Raw genomic sequence first — 16705 nt, forward strand, 5'->3', positions numbered from 1 at the left:
AACTGCTCCATTAGAGCTTGCAGTTTTCTGCATGCATCTTGGTCACCTCTAACCAAATTTGTTACCAGGTGTTTGTGTCTGAACATGTTCCTTCTGCCCTCCATTTCCATTAATCATCCAGAGAGCTGAGACAAGGAGCTCCCATTCAGGAGACTATTTTGTGCACATCTGATCTGAGGAAAGATGAATCCCAGTTCCTGTGGGTTTGTGGTGTGCATGGAATGGCGCTAACTCTTCTTTTAGCTCTAAGGACTGCAAACTCAGCATGAGAAGCCTCCATTGACTCAGCTGAATCCCTTCCCTCAGAATGGGTAAAGGGGATACCTCCCTGACATTGTTTGCTGTCCTGTCTAATAAGAAAACAAAAAGCCTGTTCTCGGAGCCAAAGCTACCTTTGATTGAGAAATGCAACTGTTGGGAAGAAGTATCTCTCCCCAGCTGAGGGACAGAAAATAAGTAGTTACGTCAGCCTGTTTCACAGCAGGTTCCCCTGGAGCCCCAGGGACACCTGGAGGGAGCCCGAGGGGACAGAGAAAGGGACATCATGGGCTGCTCCTGTGCTGCTGAGCTGGGCTGGGCTCCTGGGACAGAGGGAACTCATGGCAAGTGGCAGCGCTGCAGAGAGACAGCTCTGCCCAGGAGCAGCTCCTCTGCACACGCAGCAGGGCTGAGGGCTCTTCCTGCAGCACCGAGGGCACAGGAGCCAGGCAGAGAAAGAGAAACGCAGTCTGGGGTGGGAGGATGCTGAGAGATCACTGGGGGAGAAATCTTCAGAGATATGAAGCCTGTGGCTGCAGGGCATTGCACCTGCAAATCATGGTAGGATCTTAGAAAGCTGTCACATTGCAGAACCTACAAGAGATGTAAGTACAATTCTCAGAGATTCTCTGATGCAGAGGAGAGGATGTGCTGCAGTGCAGGGATTGCCTTCTGCACTGTCAGAGTGACAAGATGTGAATGCTGCTTTCTCCCAAGGATGGCTGAGGGGTGTAAATGTAAATGTGCAGGCAGGGGTGCCCAGGGCTGTCCTGCAGAGCAGGGTCCCTGCACCCCAGGGCTGTGCCGGGCAGGGACTCTGCCGCCTGCCAGGGTCAGCGCTCAGCCTGCCCGGGAGATCCCAACAACACTGAGGGGAGAAGCTGTGGGGGGAAGGAGTGACCCCCAGCAGGGCAGGGTCCTTCTGCTGTGGACAGGGTGCTGTGTGGGTCAGGGCTGCTCACATTTGCATATCACCCCCAGAGTCAATGCAGAGGGTTCTTCTGAAGAACGACATCAAGACAATACCTACAAGGGAAGCAGTGTGTGTTTTTAGTTTTCCACTCTTGGTTGGCTGGGTGGGCAGTGGGAGATTAGGATTTATTTCTTGAAAAGCACTGAGACCTTGGTTCTCCTTTGGGCTTGTCAGAGCAGCTGCTGAGCCCCTGCACACATAGAGATGTTCCTGGGCAGTGCCTAGTGCCAGGAATTGTGAGCAGGGCAGAGTTGAGCACAGTGGGTGTGATGGGCTCTGTGAGCACAGACAAGGAGGAGACCCAGGGACAGAGAAACAGCTTGAAGCAGGTACCAGCTGCAGGCAGCAGAGACATGGGTGAGAAGGTGTGACTGGTGACTGGTGAGAAGGATCTGCTCCCAGAAATGCCATGAGAAGGGGGATTTGGGCACCTCCTTGCCATCCACTGCAGTGCAGACACCTAACATGAAGCAGACAGCTGGTCTCCTCTACCATCTCCTCTTAATGTCATTGGCGGTCAGTCACCTTCACAACAACCTTACCCCTTTGAAGGATAAAATACCATAAACCTGACTGTCTGTCTCCTGGCTCCATTTGCATCAGCTCTGTGGCATTTATCCTTTTTCATCTCTACTGTCTTTGCTCACCTTCATTTATGACCTCACATTTTCCTCCTTGGACAGTGCCCCATTTCAAGAAACAGGAGATGTCCAACAGCAGCTCCATCACCCAGTTCCTCCTCCTGGCATTCGCAGACACACGGGAGCTACAGCTTTTGCACTTCTGGCTCTTCCTGGGCATCTACCTGGCTGCCCTCCTGGGCAACGGCCTCATCATCACCACCATAGCCTGGGACCAGCACCTCCACACCCCCATGTACTTCTTCCTGCTCAACCTCTCCCTCCTCGATCTGGGCTTCATCTCCACCACTGTGCCCAGCTCTACAGCTAATTCCCTCTGGAACACCAGGGCCATTTCGTATGCAGGATGTGTTACCCAGGTCTTCCTCTTTATCTTTGCCCTGTCAACAGAGTATTTTGTTCTCACAGTCATGTCCTATGATCGCTACGTTGCCATCTGCAAACCCCTGCACTACGGGACCCTCCTGGGCAGCAGAGCTTGTGTCCACATGGCAGCAGCTGCCTGGGCCACGGGGTTTCTCTATTCTCTGCTGCACACGGCCAATACATTTTCAGTGCCCCTGTGCAAGGGCAATGCCCTGGACCAGTTCTTCTGTGAAATCCCCCAGATCCTCAAGCTCTCCTGCTCACACTCCTACCTCAGGGAACTTGGACTTCTTGTGGCTAGTGGCTGTTTAGTTTTTGTGTGTTTTGTGTTCATCGTTCTGTCTTATGTGCAGATCTTCAGGACAGTGCTGAGGATCCCCTCTGAGCAGGGACGGCACAAAGCCTTTTCCACCTGCCTCCCTCACCTGGCCATGGTCTCCCTGTTTGTCAGCACTGCCTTGTTTGCCCACCTGAAGCCCCCTTCCATGTCCTCCCCATCCCTGGATCTGCTGGTGGCAGTTCTGTACTCGTTGGTGCCTCCAGCAGCAAATCCCCTCATCTACAGCATGAGGAACCAGGAGCTCAAGGATGCTCTGAGGAAGCTGATGACTGGATGTTTTTCAGCAGCCATAGGCTGCTTACTTTCCTCTGCAAACAGCTCCAGTGTATGTCATGGCAGGACAGATTTGCCTTTCCTGCTCTACGTTTTTTTTTCCTTTTTCCTTATGTGATATTGTTGCCTTCCAAGAAACATAATGGTTCTTACCTTTCTTCTTATGTATCAACCCATTTTGTGTGAGGCAGAGATTTTGTGTAAGCGGGGAGTCTTGAACTGTATTTAAGTGAAATAAATGCAGCTGCAGCAATCATTTTTGTCTGTGATCCATCCTCAGCATAGCAGGAATGAATGGGAAATCAAAACAACATCCTAGTTGCACCATCTCAGAGAATGAATCTGTACAATTTTTTTTTTTTTTTCTTTTCCCTGAGATCCATCCTTATTGCATGAGGGATGAATGGGAAATGAAAATGCCTTCCAGCCTCACCTGCTTTGGGAAGGCTGCTCTGTGCCTGGAGCAGTAAGAGCTCTTGAGGACCTCGAGGGCCAGGGCTTTTGTGCTTGTCTGGGGACAGGGGGTGGCATGGAGGGGCTACAGACCTCTCAGGATCTGCCAGAGAGGAGAGCAAAGGTCACACAGAACACCTTCTTTTCCTTTTACCATGCATGTTAACCCACCTCTGGGGTGACTCCTCTCTGAACCCCAGGAGCTGGGCTGGGTTGGACAGCACCTGTGAGATAAAAACATCAGCGTATATCTCGTGCTGCATGACCATGCAGGCTGAAGACTCACGCCAGGGGGTTGTGGTGCAGAGCTGGGGCTTGTGGAAAGGATCAAAGACATGCAAGAGTGGGAGAGAGGAGGCTGCTCTGTGCCCTTGGTGTCATGAACAGACCAGGGAGGTGGCCCAGGGCCTCACACCAACCACTCACCATCTCTCATGGGCCATTACCAGCACTGGCTGCTCAGCCCAGGTTTACAGGTGAGGTTCCCTGTGAGGCCATCTCCATCCTCCTGCTGGGCTCAGGGCCTGTCTCAGGGAACGGCCAGCCCTGCCCAGCCTCTCTCCTGGCGCAGACCCTGGCAGAGCCTGGAGCAGGGCTGTCTGTGACCCCACAGCTGACACGGCCTCGCCAGGAGCTTGGAGAGGCTGCACAACAGGAGAGCAATGGGATGACAAAGCACAGGGACTTCTGTGGACATCATGTTGGCAGACTGTTCCCCACCCTGAATACACTCTGTCCTGTGCTGCGTTTGCATCGTGGGGCTGTGGGAACATCTGTGGGGCAGCAGGGCTGGGCTTTCACAGCACAAGATGCAGACAGGGGCCACAAAGCAGCTTCCAGGGGTGACAGCAAGGACAGGTGCAAACAAGGAGTCTATGTGCATCACCTTTGCTGTGCAGGGATGGCTCATCTGTAATTGGTGGCTGTGAGAAAAGTCAAGAGCAGAACCAAGAGCTTCAATGGCTGCATGAGAGACCACAGCTCAACAAGGAAGATGTGGGGCTGCTGCTGAGGGGAATTTAATAACAGCAGAGAGTGATGCTGGTGCTGAGCAATTCAATGCCTTCTGTGCCTGGGTCTTTTCTGAAACACCCTCCCAGGCCTCTGTGCTCAATGAAGGGGTTCAAGAAGGAGATCACTTCTTGACAGGAACCTTGGAAAACCCCAGCAGGACAAACACCAGTCTCTGCCCCTGTAGGGGACTCACCCTGGCAATGGCACAGGCTGGGGCTGCCTGGCTGGGAGAAGCTGTGGGAAAGGTCTGGGTGGGCAGGGAGCTGGACAGGAGGCAGTGTGTGCCTTGTTGCAAGTGAGGCCAGGAGCACCCTGGGCTGTGCCACCAGGAGCATGGCCAGGAGGTGGAGGGAAGGGATCTGCTGGAATACTCCATCCAGATCTGAGATCCAAATTCAGGAAAGATATTGGCAAGCTGGAGTGGGTTGAGCAAAAGGCCTCAGGACAGTCAGGGACTGGAGCACTTTGCCTGTGGGGAGAGGCTGAGGGAGCCAAGCTTGTCCAGCCCAGAGAAGGGAAGGCTGACAGGGATCTCATCACAGCCTGTCGGTACCAATGAGGAGGTGATGGAGAGTGCAGAGCCAGGCTCTATACTATGGTGTGTGACAGAAGAACAAAATAGAATGTGTGGAAGGTGAAAGAGGAGAGGTTCAGCCAGGACATCAGGAAAAGCTTTTTCCCTGGGAGGTGGACGTCAAATTCCTTTTCACTGGGAGTCACATCAGCCTCACAGTTGCCTTCAAATGGCTGAATATAATTTTAGGACTGTATAAATTTAACTACTCCTACATTTATACATTCAGCCTGTTGAAGGCAACCTTGATGCTGATATGACCCCCGGTGAAAATTAATTTGACACCACCGCCCCAGGAGCTCAGCCAAGTGCTGTCGCCGGTCACCCAGAGAGGTTGTGCAGCCTCTTGCTGGTTTTCAAACTCTGATTGAATCAAGGCTTCAACAGCTTGGTGTGACCCAGTTTGAGACAGGTTGGACCGCAGACTTCCAACGTCCCTTCAATCTCAGTGCTCTTATGATCTCATTGTCATGTTGGGCTCTGTTTCTAACTGGAGCAAAGCAGATGACTATGGGGCATGAATCCACCTGTGCTGTAGGTGACCATCTAAACCAACATCTCAGCCAGTGACCCAGCCAAGACCTCAGTGTGACTCGCTCTGGGCAAAGTGTGAGGAGTCCTGGGCAGGGAAGGTTTAGAGGGCATGGGGTGCTATGCAAGACACAAAATGATCTTGGCTTAATGCTTGTAGGCTTATCAGATGTTGGTTAATGTCAATGAAAATTAAAAAAAGAACTGAAGGCAAAGTTATAGGCAAAGAAAGGAGTCAACATACTTTTTTTTTTTTTAAGTCTTTGGGAGTTTTATTCAAAAAGGAAAGTGGTTTTCAGAACTAAAAATGGATATAAGACACACGTCTTCAGCTACACAGATGAGCTTTTTACGTATTACATTTTCACATATTAATTTTTTTCTTGTTTTTTTAAGTCTTTGTAGGGGGGTTTCTTTTCTTCGAAAAGGAAAGAGTTTTCCAGAACTTGGCATGGGTTTAGGACACAAATGTCTTCAGCTCTGGAGACACAAACACCTGGTGCCAGTGTAGATGCCCCGGGAACCCCTGCCCAGGCTCCACCTGCATTGCAAGGTGCTCTGGTCTCCCCAGGTCCTGTGTGACAGATGTCAACCCCAGGCCAGCACCTCAGGTACACTAGGGCCCCTAAAATGGCACTGGCCGTTTATGGTGAGACAACTGATGACTGATGTCTGCCTGGAAAGTTGCTGCTTTTTTTTTTTTTTTTTTTTTTTTTTTTTTTTTTTTGTGGTTTGTTGCTTGGTTATTTTGTTTTGTTGTTGTTGTTATCACAGCTAGTTTTTTTGGGTTTTGTTTGTTTGTTTGTTCATTTGTTTTTTAACATATTAAAACTAAAAACAAACAAACAAACAAAACAAAAACCACCAGAAACACATAAAAACAAACAAAAAAGTGAATTACCAGGAAGTGTACTAAGGGTAGGAGAAGAAACATTGGTCTTCCCCTGTATTTCTATTACCAACACTCTATTATTTCATCTCCCTCATCATTCAGGAGTTTCCACCTCTCCTGATTAAATGTCCATGTCAAAGGACAACTTTCCAGCAGACTGTCAGGACGTTTGCCCTTCCCAGTGCTCTCAGGTTTCTCCTCCACTTGCTCTTTGGTCATTCAGTGGCCTCTCAGCTGTCTGGTTTCTGCGTTGAGCTTCAGGGAGTTACAAACTTGCCACATTCTACAGAGCTCTAATTAACATGGCAGTCAACACATTAATTGTGTTTATTTCTATCCTTTCCTATCTCTCTGTCTAAAGCAGTTCTTGTGTGGGTGTCCCTTGTGGGTGGTGGACCTCATCAGATCCAGCTTACACACACAGGTGAGGAAAGTGTTTTACTGTTTATTAAACTATGAAGTGTTTACACATGAGAGCAGGTGGAGCTGGTGCACAGGAGCTGCAGCATCTCCTGCAGAGCTCAGTGGAGAAGTCTGATGTAGGAAAAGTGATGCAAATCTCTGGTGGCCAATGAGGGAACCGGCAGACTGGGGGTGGGGGTGAGGAGCCAGGTTGTCCATACAGTGTCCAGCCTCAAGGACTGTTCTCCTGCCTGTCCAGATGTCTTCAGGAGACCCTCTGGATCAATGTCCATTGTAGAATGCTGCTGTCACTTCTTCTATACACTGAAAAATGACAGAAAACACCCTTGAAAGAAAAAAAACCTCCTTTATGAAATCTTCTTTGAAATCTTCATCACTAATTGTCCCATTGAAACCTCTCCAGTTAGTTCTACAAGTCTTGAAGATTTGAAGAAAATTATGGAAACTTAATTCATTAGGGCTTTCTGTGTTTTAATGATCCCCATGGTGTATTTGGTGCTGAGTCCATGAACCTCAGATACCAAGGACAGACTGAAGAATCTGCTCAAGAAGTCCAAGTCAGAAGCGAACTCCAAAGTACCTTGAAGCATTAATGGGTCCCACTGAGGGCTGTTACTGACAAAGCCTCCCCAGGGACTCATTAGAGCAGATAATTGGAGGCAGTGATTGCATCAGGCAAAGGCAAGTGCAGCAGCTCTGATGCTGAGAAAACCCTTGATTTGTTTGATGAAGGACAATGGCCAAGAGTTGACCCCTTGCTCCTGGGAAGGGAGATCCTGTCCCTCACGTGTGGCTCAGGGCTCTTCCTGGGGATCTGTGGAGTGTGATGCTCAGTGCAGGACAATTGTGTGACACTCCCTGGGGAGTGCAAGGAGGCAATGGGCTGCCATGGCCATGACAATGGTGTGTCTCCTCTTAGGCCTCGCTGGCAGGGACATCAGCCGTAGCCAAGAGGAAAAAGACCTTGGCTCTTTCAGGGGCATCCAGCCTTGCCAGCGCCCTTGGCCATCTCCACCACGATCCATTCTACACTGTCCCAGACCTGTGGCTGTTTCCCCACAGGCTGTAGACACTGTATGTGCTTCCCCACCTTGTTTTCACCCCACTGTTTTCACCCCACCTGTGCTGCTGTCTCTCCATCCTCACCAGCTGTTCCTTGAAACACAAAACCATGGCTGATCCAGAGTCCTTCTGAATGATCACAGCACTGCACTCAGAATGACATTTCTTTATCCCGAGATCTGCTCTGGGCCTCCAGAGCTGCAGTTTCTGATGATTTTCCTTTCTCATGCTGTTTCCCTCCACCGAAAAAAAAAAAAAAAAAAAAAAAAAAAAAAAAAAAAAAAGAAGTGCTTTCTTGGAAAGTGATTTTCAAGATTTCTGAAGCTACTGCTACCTTTTCTTGTCATGGTTTTACCACAGCCATCAACTAAGACTGTGATAACTACTCAGATCCTGCTCCCAGTCCCCAGGTGGGATAAGGGAGACAACTCAAAGGGAAGAGAGAAACCTGTGGGTATAGAAAAAAAATAGTAAGGTAATAAAAATAACAAAAATAATACACTACTGCTACTAATATACTTATACTAAATTATACATAAAGTAAAATATATGATACTCAGTGCAATCCCCCACCTAACTCCAGTTGTGCTGAACAGGCAGCCCAAAAGAAGAGAGCACCCGGGTCCTGAACAGCTGATCCCAGCAAGAGAAAGTACAAGTGCAAAGGGCAGAGAGGCCCAAGGGCCAACTGAAAAACAGCAAAGCATCATAAAACTGAACTAACACTGAGCTCCCAATACAATGGAACTTCTGAACAGAGCTAAGCAAAGTAGCCGGAAAACCAAAACAAACTGTCTGGAAAAGGCAACTCCAGCTTTATACCGAGCATGACGCTAATGGTAGAGAATAGCATGTTGATTGACCTGGATGGCAATCCAGGTGCTGTCCTGTCTGTGCCCTCGCCTACCCATTTGCACCTGCAGCTGGACTCCAAAGAAGTCCTTGGTTTCACTGACAATAGTCAAGTTAAATTAAATAGAAATAGATAAATTAAATTAAGAAAATATACTCAGTGCAATGCCTCATGTAACTCCAGTCACACAGAACAACTGGTCCTGCAGAAGGGAGCACCTTGGTCCTGAACAGCCCATCCCAGCAAGAGAGAGCAAAAGGGCAACAGGCAGAAAGACCCAAAGGCCAACGGCAAAATGGCAGAACGGCAAAAGGCTGAACTGATATCTAACTCCTGACAGAACGCAACTTCTGAATGGAAATAACCAAACTAGCTGGTAAACTCAAACTAATGGATGTAACAAGCCTTAAAAGCCGGCTCCAGATTTAGACTGAGCATGATGCTAAACACAGGGAATATTTAATTGGTCAGCCTACATGTCAATCCAGGTGCTGTCCTGTCTGTGTCTCCTCCTGCCAATTTGCATCTGCAGCTGGATTGCCAAAAAAGTTGTTGGTTTCCCTGACAGCAGCCAGTGAGTTCTGACATTCCTTTCATAGCAAATTGCAAACACTGTAAAGCTGCTAAAAACAAACAAACAAGCAAACAAACAAAACTTATCCCAGGGAAGAAACAGAGTTATCTCACTATTCTCATAGTAAATCTAAACAAAAGACTGTACTGGCTGTGAAGGAGAGAGATTCAAAATGCATGAAGAAAATTAACTCAATTTCAGTAAAAACAGCGTGTTTCCTCAGGCTCCACTTCACCAGGCTAAAGAAGTTTGGGTCTCTCAACATCTCCACACATGACCCAGACTTTCTCTGGCCACACGGCAGCTCCTCCCGTTCCTCCAGAATGGGGAACCTCACACTGGGACACACCGCTCCAGATGTGACCACACCAGTCCAGATGTGACCACACCAGAGCCGAGTCTAGATGGACAATAAGTGCCCTTGTCTGGGTGGCCATGCTCCTCCTAGTGCAGCCCAATGTGCTCATGGGCATATTCCTGTTTAGCAGCACCGAGAAATGGCTGAACATCCAGGCTCAGAGGGTTGTGACCAGTGGCACAAAGCCCAGCAGGAGGCACCATGAGGAACACTGAAGTACACCATATCCCCACCCAACATCTCCTCCCCACAGGTGTCTCTTGGGTCCCTGGAACCACCTCAGTGACAAGAGGGAGAACACTGCCTGTATGGGGTGGAGGAGATGGGGTCTGGAATGAGGATCCAGGGGCAGTTTCTCCTGGTTGTTCATGCAGCAACAAGCTGGGCTGGATATTTGGAGACAAGAACTCTTCCTAAGGGCGTCCAATGGACATGGAGATGGTCTAGATGCATTCAAGGACCTTTACATCCTTGTTGTGATAATATGTGAGGCCCAGAACTGCACACAGCACTCAAGGTGAGGCTGCACCAACACTGAATACAGCAGCATAGTCACCTCTTTTGACCACATGGCCATGCTGTGTTTGATGCACCCCAGGATGCGGTTTAACATCTTGACTGCTGGGGGACAGTGTTGGCTCCTATTGACCCTGTGGCCAACCATCACTCCAGATCCCTTTCTGCAGGGCTGCTCTCCAGCCACTCTCTCCCAATCTACACTTGCACTCAGTGTTACTCTGTCCCAGGTGAACAATCCAACACTTGGACTTGTTCAATTTCATGCCAAGTGCCAAGTTCCTTCAGCTAGGTCACAACAACCCCATGCAACACTACAGGCTCAGAGAAGAGTGGCTGGAAATCTGCCAAATGGAAAAGGACCTGGGGGTGTTGATGGACAGCGACTGAATACGAGCCAGCGTGTGCTCAGGTGGCCAAGAAGCATCAAGAATCGTGTGGCCAGCAGGACCAGGCAAGTGATCATCCCTCTGTTCTTGGCACTGGTGAGGATGCACCTCAAATCCTGTGGGTAGTTTTGGGCCCCTCACTACAAGAAACACCTTGAGGTGCTGGAGTGAGTTCAGAGAAGGGCAACAAAGCTGGTGAGGGGTCTGAAGAACAAGTCAGATGGAGAGCGGTTGAGGGAACTGGGGCTGTTCAGCCTGGATGAATGAATGCTGAGGGAGACCTTATTGCTGTCCGTAACTACCTGAAAGGAGGTTGTAACATAGAGGGTGTTGGTCTGTTCTCCCATGTGGCAAGTGGTAGAAGGAGAGGAAACGGCCTCAAGTTGTAACTGGGAAGATTCAGTTTGGGTATTAGGAAAAATTTATTTGTGGAAGAGTTTGTGAGACATTGCAACAGGCTGCCCAATTATTGGTGGAATCAGCATCCCTGGAGGTTTTTAAAAGATATATAGATGACGTTCTTAGGGACATGGTTTAGTGCCAGAGTTGGGTTGATGGTTGGACGCAGTGATCTTGAGCATCTCTTCCAACCTAAATGATTCTATTATCTCACTGGGATGAGAAACATGGTGGGGCAGCTCACCCACATGGAGTACTGGGATGGATGGATGGATGGATGGATGGATAGATGGATAGATGAATTGGGACAGACAGGAGGATCAGCCTCCCTATCAGCCCAAGGGCTGGGGCCAGACATGGCATGAGGGAACACAGGACCATTCCCTTTGTCCCCTGCTCTTGTTTTCAAGAGATCCTTTACACCCATTGCTGGCCGCCCTCCTGTGCCAGCCCCTCTCACCAGCACACAACTCCAGGTACAGGAGTTCTTCATGCTGCTCCTGCTACTGTAGTGACAGAGCAGCCTACCCTGAGCTGGGCAACGCAGACACAGGTTTCTGCGGGTCATTTATTCCCCTGTTGAGGCACAGAGCACTGGGAGCAGGCTGTGGTGCCTGAAAACCACAGCAAAACTGTCCAAGGCAGGGCACTGAAGGTCCTTCACCATCTCCAGGAACAATGGGCACCCACAGATGGACACTCAAACCAGCACCATGATGTAACATGTTGCCCCATGTCCTCCCCTGAGACCATGAAAAACCCAAGCACAGCAGCATAGCCTTGTGGGGGAAATTTATTCAGGCTGACCACAGCTTTGGAAGAAGAGACCAAGCTCCAAATACTGAAACTGAATAAATCCTCTTTTACAGGATGTTTCAAAAATATGGCCTCAGTTTCAGAGATACAGTAATTTCAAAAAGGGTCCATCCTTTTGAAACACCCTGTATTACAGAGATGTGACACAGGACACCAGCTGTACCAGGGTCTCAGAAACAGGTAGACAGGCCTCTGAGTCATGGCTTGGGGGAAGCGTGCCATGGGTGAAGGAATTCCTTGACAAACATCATTATCACAGATGAAATGCTCAATGGACAGGAGGTTCCTGAGAAGAACTGGAAATCACTTCTGAATAGACATGGGTAACTAATTGTTGCTGACAGAAAAATGATTGAATGAGCTTCTTCAGTGCCACTTTCAGCTCCTGGTTCCTCATGCTGTAGATGAGGGGCTTCACTGCTGCAGGCACCACTGAGTACATAAAAGATACAACCAGATCCAGGCTTGGGGAGGAGGTGGAGGGAGGTTTCAGGTAGGCAAACATGGCAGTGCTGAGAAACAGAGAGAACACGGCCAGGTGAGGGATGCATGTGGAAAAGGCTTTGTGCTGTCCCTGCTCAGAGGGGATCCTCAGCACAGCCCTGAAGATCTGCACATAGGACATCACAATGAACACAAACCACCTAAATCCTAAGCAGACACTAACCACAATAAGCCCAGCTCCCCTGGAATAGGAGTGTGAGCAGGAGAGCTTGAGGATCTGGGGGATTTCACAGAAGAAATGGTCCAGGGCATTGCCCTTGCACTGTGGCACTGAAAAGGTATTGGCCATGAGCAGCAGAGCATTGAGAAACCCAGTGGCCCAGGCAGCTGCTGCCATGTGGACACAAGCTCTGCTGCCCAGGACGGTCCCGTAGTGCAGGGGTTTGCAGATGGCAACGTAGCAGTCATAGGACATGATGGTGAGGAGACAATACTCTGCTGAAATGAAAAAGACAAAAAGAAAGACTTGGGTAGCACATCCTGCATAGGAGATGACCCTGGTGTTCCAGAGGGAATTGGCTATGGCCTTGGGGACAATGATGGAGATGGAGCTCAAGTCGAGGAGGAATAGTTTGAGCAGGAAGAAGTACATGGGGGTGTGGAGGTGCTGGTCCCAGGCTATGGTGGTGATGAGGCCGTTGCCCAGGAGGGCAGCCAGGTAGATGCCCAGAAAGAGCCAGAAGTGCAAGAGCTGCAGCTCCTGTGTGTCTGTGAATGCCAGGAGGAGAAAGTGGGTGATGGAGCTGCTGTTGGACATCTGCAGCTGCTGGGTATGAGAAGTGTTGAAGGAGGAAGAGGTATAAATAAGTTACGTGACATTTTTCTGATAAAAGTACATTTAATATCTCTCAGAAATCTCCAAACAGCCTCACCACTTTCAGGAAGACTTTTGGCTCGTCCCTTCCAGGAGCTGTGGCTGGTGTTGGCTGATGGTTTCACTGGGAGCAGGGGCTCCTCTGTGGGCTCTGCAGGAGTCTGTCCTGTCCTACAGCAATAAGCAACAGGAATACGTGATCTCACATTAAACCCACTCATGATATCAAAGAACTATTCAGCATTTTCACTCTCATTTCATCCACTGGCACAGCAGAGCTGAGGGGATTTTGTTTTATTTCTTCTATTTTACTTGCCTCACACTATCTGAGTAGTGTTTTTCAGGCAGAAACGTCTGGCATTTCTGCTGCATTCTGAGTGAAATCTTGAGGGTTCCAAGAGGCAAAGTTACCATCCTTCAGAGCCGAGTGAGGACAGCTGCTCTGTTCATCAGTCCTGGTCTACTGCCAGCACCTCTCTGAGCTGGAGGACTGTCACCCCCAGATCTTCCTCTGAGCAGAAGCTGAACACCTCTGAGACAGAGGAATCCAGTTTCTAAGTGCAGATCACCAAACCTATCACCCCACCTGTTGGACACCTGCAGCCTCTGGACATACAACTCTGACAAAAGAAGAAAAGACAATGACAAACCAGGGGAGATTACTCTGAGCAAAATCAAAGCCATTTCTCTCACACCCTCCCCTGCTCCACACCCCCTTGTCCTTTTCCAGACCTTCCTTCAGCTCTGAGGCTGAGCCCTGGGTGGTGCTGGCTGGAGGTGCCGTGAGGAGCAGGGCCTGTGCCCGCTGGCTGCTGAGGAGTCAGCCCTGCTCTGCAGCAGGGGGCATCGGAACAGGGGGTAGGGGCCAGTCCTGGGGTTCAAAGTTATAGTCTGAAACTGCTGCTGGTGGAGAAGGGCCTGTCAGCATCTGCACTATCACCAGAAGGAAACAGGATGGTAAAATGAAGTTTGAAATGTTCGGGTTTTTTTACAACTTCACGGAATCACAGACTGTTAGGGACTGGAAAGGACCTTGAAAGATCATCCAATCCAATCCTGCAGCTCCCCTGGGGAATGTTGTTTGGTGTCAGAAACCCTCAGCATTTCTGCTGCATTCAGGGAGAACAGAGGGAGTCCTGCGAGACCAGAGGATGCCTGTGGGTCAGTGCAGAGTGAGGGCAGCTGCTCTGTCCCTCTGTCTTGCTCCAGCTGCCCTGGGTTGGCACCTTTCTAAGATGGAGGGTGATCACTCTCCCATGTTAAACTGAAAAGCCACCAGGCACTGCTGAGAGCAGAGGGACCCACCTCAGACTATGACATGTCTCACTCTTTCCTAAAGTCTCAGCACCCCATGTTTAGCCCCAAACCACACACAGTTTGTTTCACAAACCCAACAGCATTTTCTCTGTCACAGCAGCTCTGTGCTTCTCCACGGGGCTTTCAGAAAACACACAGATGCTGTAGGACAGGTTTGCATCCTAGAGACAAGATCAAAGCTTAGAAGGAAACCTCAGTGAGACAGCCAAAAGTCCTAATGATGGCATTTGATTGAGGGAGATTCAGCTCATTGCCCACAGCCCCACAGACTGCATTGCCCACAGCCCAATAGGTCAGTGGAAAGCTAGGACATGTGTTCCCATGAACACACCTGCAGGAAAGGAGCCACAAGATCAGGCTGTGACTCTGCAGCTGAACCTGCCATCCCCAGAGAGCCTGACAGCAAGAACAAGATCCCAACAGCAGTGACCCAGAGCAGGGGAGCAAGAAGGAAAATGCGGTGAGGGTGGGTGTGAGAGAGGCCAGGGCAGAGGCAGCCGGGCACGCAGACAGCGTCACCCTTCCCCAGCTGTGCAGCCACCTCCCAGACACCAACACTGCCGGGCAGCTGCTCTCAGCCCCTGTGCTCTGCAGAGGAACTGGAGCTCTGGCTGCACAGGAGCTGCTTCATGCCTTGGAGCCCCCGGCCCTGAGGGCAGAGGCTTTGCTGGGTGGGACAGGAGGCCAGGGGGCTGCTCACAGGAGGGATCTGCACTGCAGGGTATCATACAGAGATTTCTGTGTTCTCCCTTTCACAACATTTCTGGGTTTATTTTCCTCTCTTTCCAATATCACATCCCTTCTGTTGGAGATTTTCCCCCTGGGAGGTGTTTCCCTGTCCATGTCTCTTCCCTGTCAGTGATCACAGACCATCCCACCCTCTGTGCCCTCCCCCTGGCCCTACAGATCCTGCCTGTTCACAGGGCACTGCCTGGGGGCATCTTCCTGTTTGCAGGTTGGAAAACAGGACAGGTCAGACTAAGGCTGACAGGTCCAGCAAAAGGTGATGCAGGTGCTGTGCACAGGCAGAGGGGTGGTGAAGGGATGTTATGAGGCTTCTGGCAGACGTACTGATCACTCCAAGTTGCAGTTCAGGAGTATCAGTGACTTATTTAAGCATGAGAGCTCATTTTCATTCTATTCTTTCCTGCACCCCCCACGCCTTGGGATTGGAAACTGAAAAGACAGGCTCAGAAAAGCTCCTTATCTGTCTGCTAATCCTTGCATTGATCTTGTCCTTGAGGCATCCACTTGGAAAAGTCCTGGGAGTGATCTGGAGCTGTGAGCAACCCTGACTTATACAGCACCCTCTCCACAGCAGAAACATCTTTCCTGCCCTCATAGAGGTCACTCCTTCCCCAACTGCTTCTCCCCACAGCACCATGGGGATCTCCCTGGGTAGGCTGAGCGCTGACCCTGGAAGGCTGCAGAGTCCCTGGTCTGGCACAGCCCTGGGGTGCAGGGACCCTGCTCTGCAGGACAGCCCTGGGCACCCCTGAGTGCTCACCTGGCTTCACAGCTGTTCAACATGGCCTGACAAGAGCCCCTCCTTACAGATCCCTCAAGCTGTGCCTGTGCCAGTTTTAGGAGATGCCTCCAGGAGCTACAGCTGCACTGCCCTGAACCAGAGACTTACCATGGCAAGGGCTGCAAAGGTTTCTCCTCCAGGGAGCTCTCAGTCATCCTCCCAATCCTGACCACCTTTAATCTCTCTCTGCCTTGCTCGTCTCCTGAGATCCCCAGGCAGAGCCCTCAGCCCTGCTGCACTTTGCAGAGGAGCTGCTCCTGGGCAGAGCTGTCTCTCTGCAGCGCTGCTGTTTGCCATGGTCTCCTTCTGTCCCAGGAGCCCAGTCCAGCTCAGCAGCACAGGAGCAGCACAATGCACTTTAATGACCCCTCTGGTACGTTTGGTGCTGAGTCTATGGACCTCAAACCCTGGAGGAAGTTGAAGAAACGTCTCAAGAAGTCAAAGTCAGATTCAAACTGCAAAGTTTCTTGTAATATTAATGGGTCCTGCTGAGGAACACTTTGGGGGAACTGACCCCAGGGTCTGGTCAGAGATGACAGGCTTAGGAAAACCAAGGTGAAGGTCTCTCTGATGATCAGTAAACCTGTATGTATTTCATTAAGCAAAGGGCCAGGCCCTGACCCTCAGCCCTGGGAAGGCAGATCCTGTCCCTCCCACGTTGCCCAGGGCTCTTTCTGGGACAGTGTGATGTGGGGCTGTGCAAGGCCAAGGGCAGGACTATGGTCCCACACCTCCCAGGTTCCTGGCTGGGGACAAGGAGGCCATGAGGCCCCTGTGCTGCAAGGACAAGGTGTCTCCTCACAGGCATTGGAGGTGGAAAACAGAGCCATAGCCAAG

The 16705-nt window shown here is 50.3% G+C and overlaps 1 protein-coding gene across 1 annotated transcript; it reads left to right on the forward strand.

The window, feature by feature from the left end:
* The first annotated feature begins 1937 nt into the window (after positions 1-1937).
* On the forward strand, positions 1938-3013 carry LOC102091882 (olfactory receptor 14J1). Its single transcript, XM_021301249.2, has one exon. It carries the CDS (start codon positions 1938-1940, stop codon positions 2967-2969), a length of 1032 nt encoding a protein of 343 aa, XP_021156924.2. The 3' UTR covers positions 2970-3013.
* The last annotated feature ends 13692 nt before the right edge of the window (positions 3014-16705 follow it).

The sequence above is a fragment of the Columba livia genome, chromosome 25 (assembly GCF_036013475.1).
Source record: "Columba livia isolate bColLiv1 breed racing homer chromosome 25, bColLiv1.pat.W.v2, whole genome shotgun sequence".
NCBI lineage: Eukaryota > Metazoa > Chordata > Aves > Columbiformes > Columbidae > Columba > Columba livia.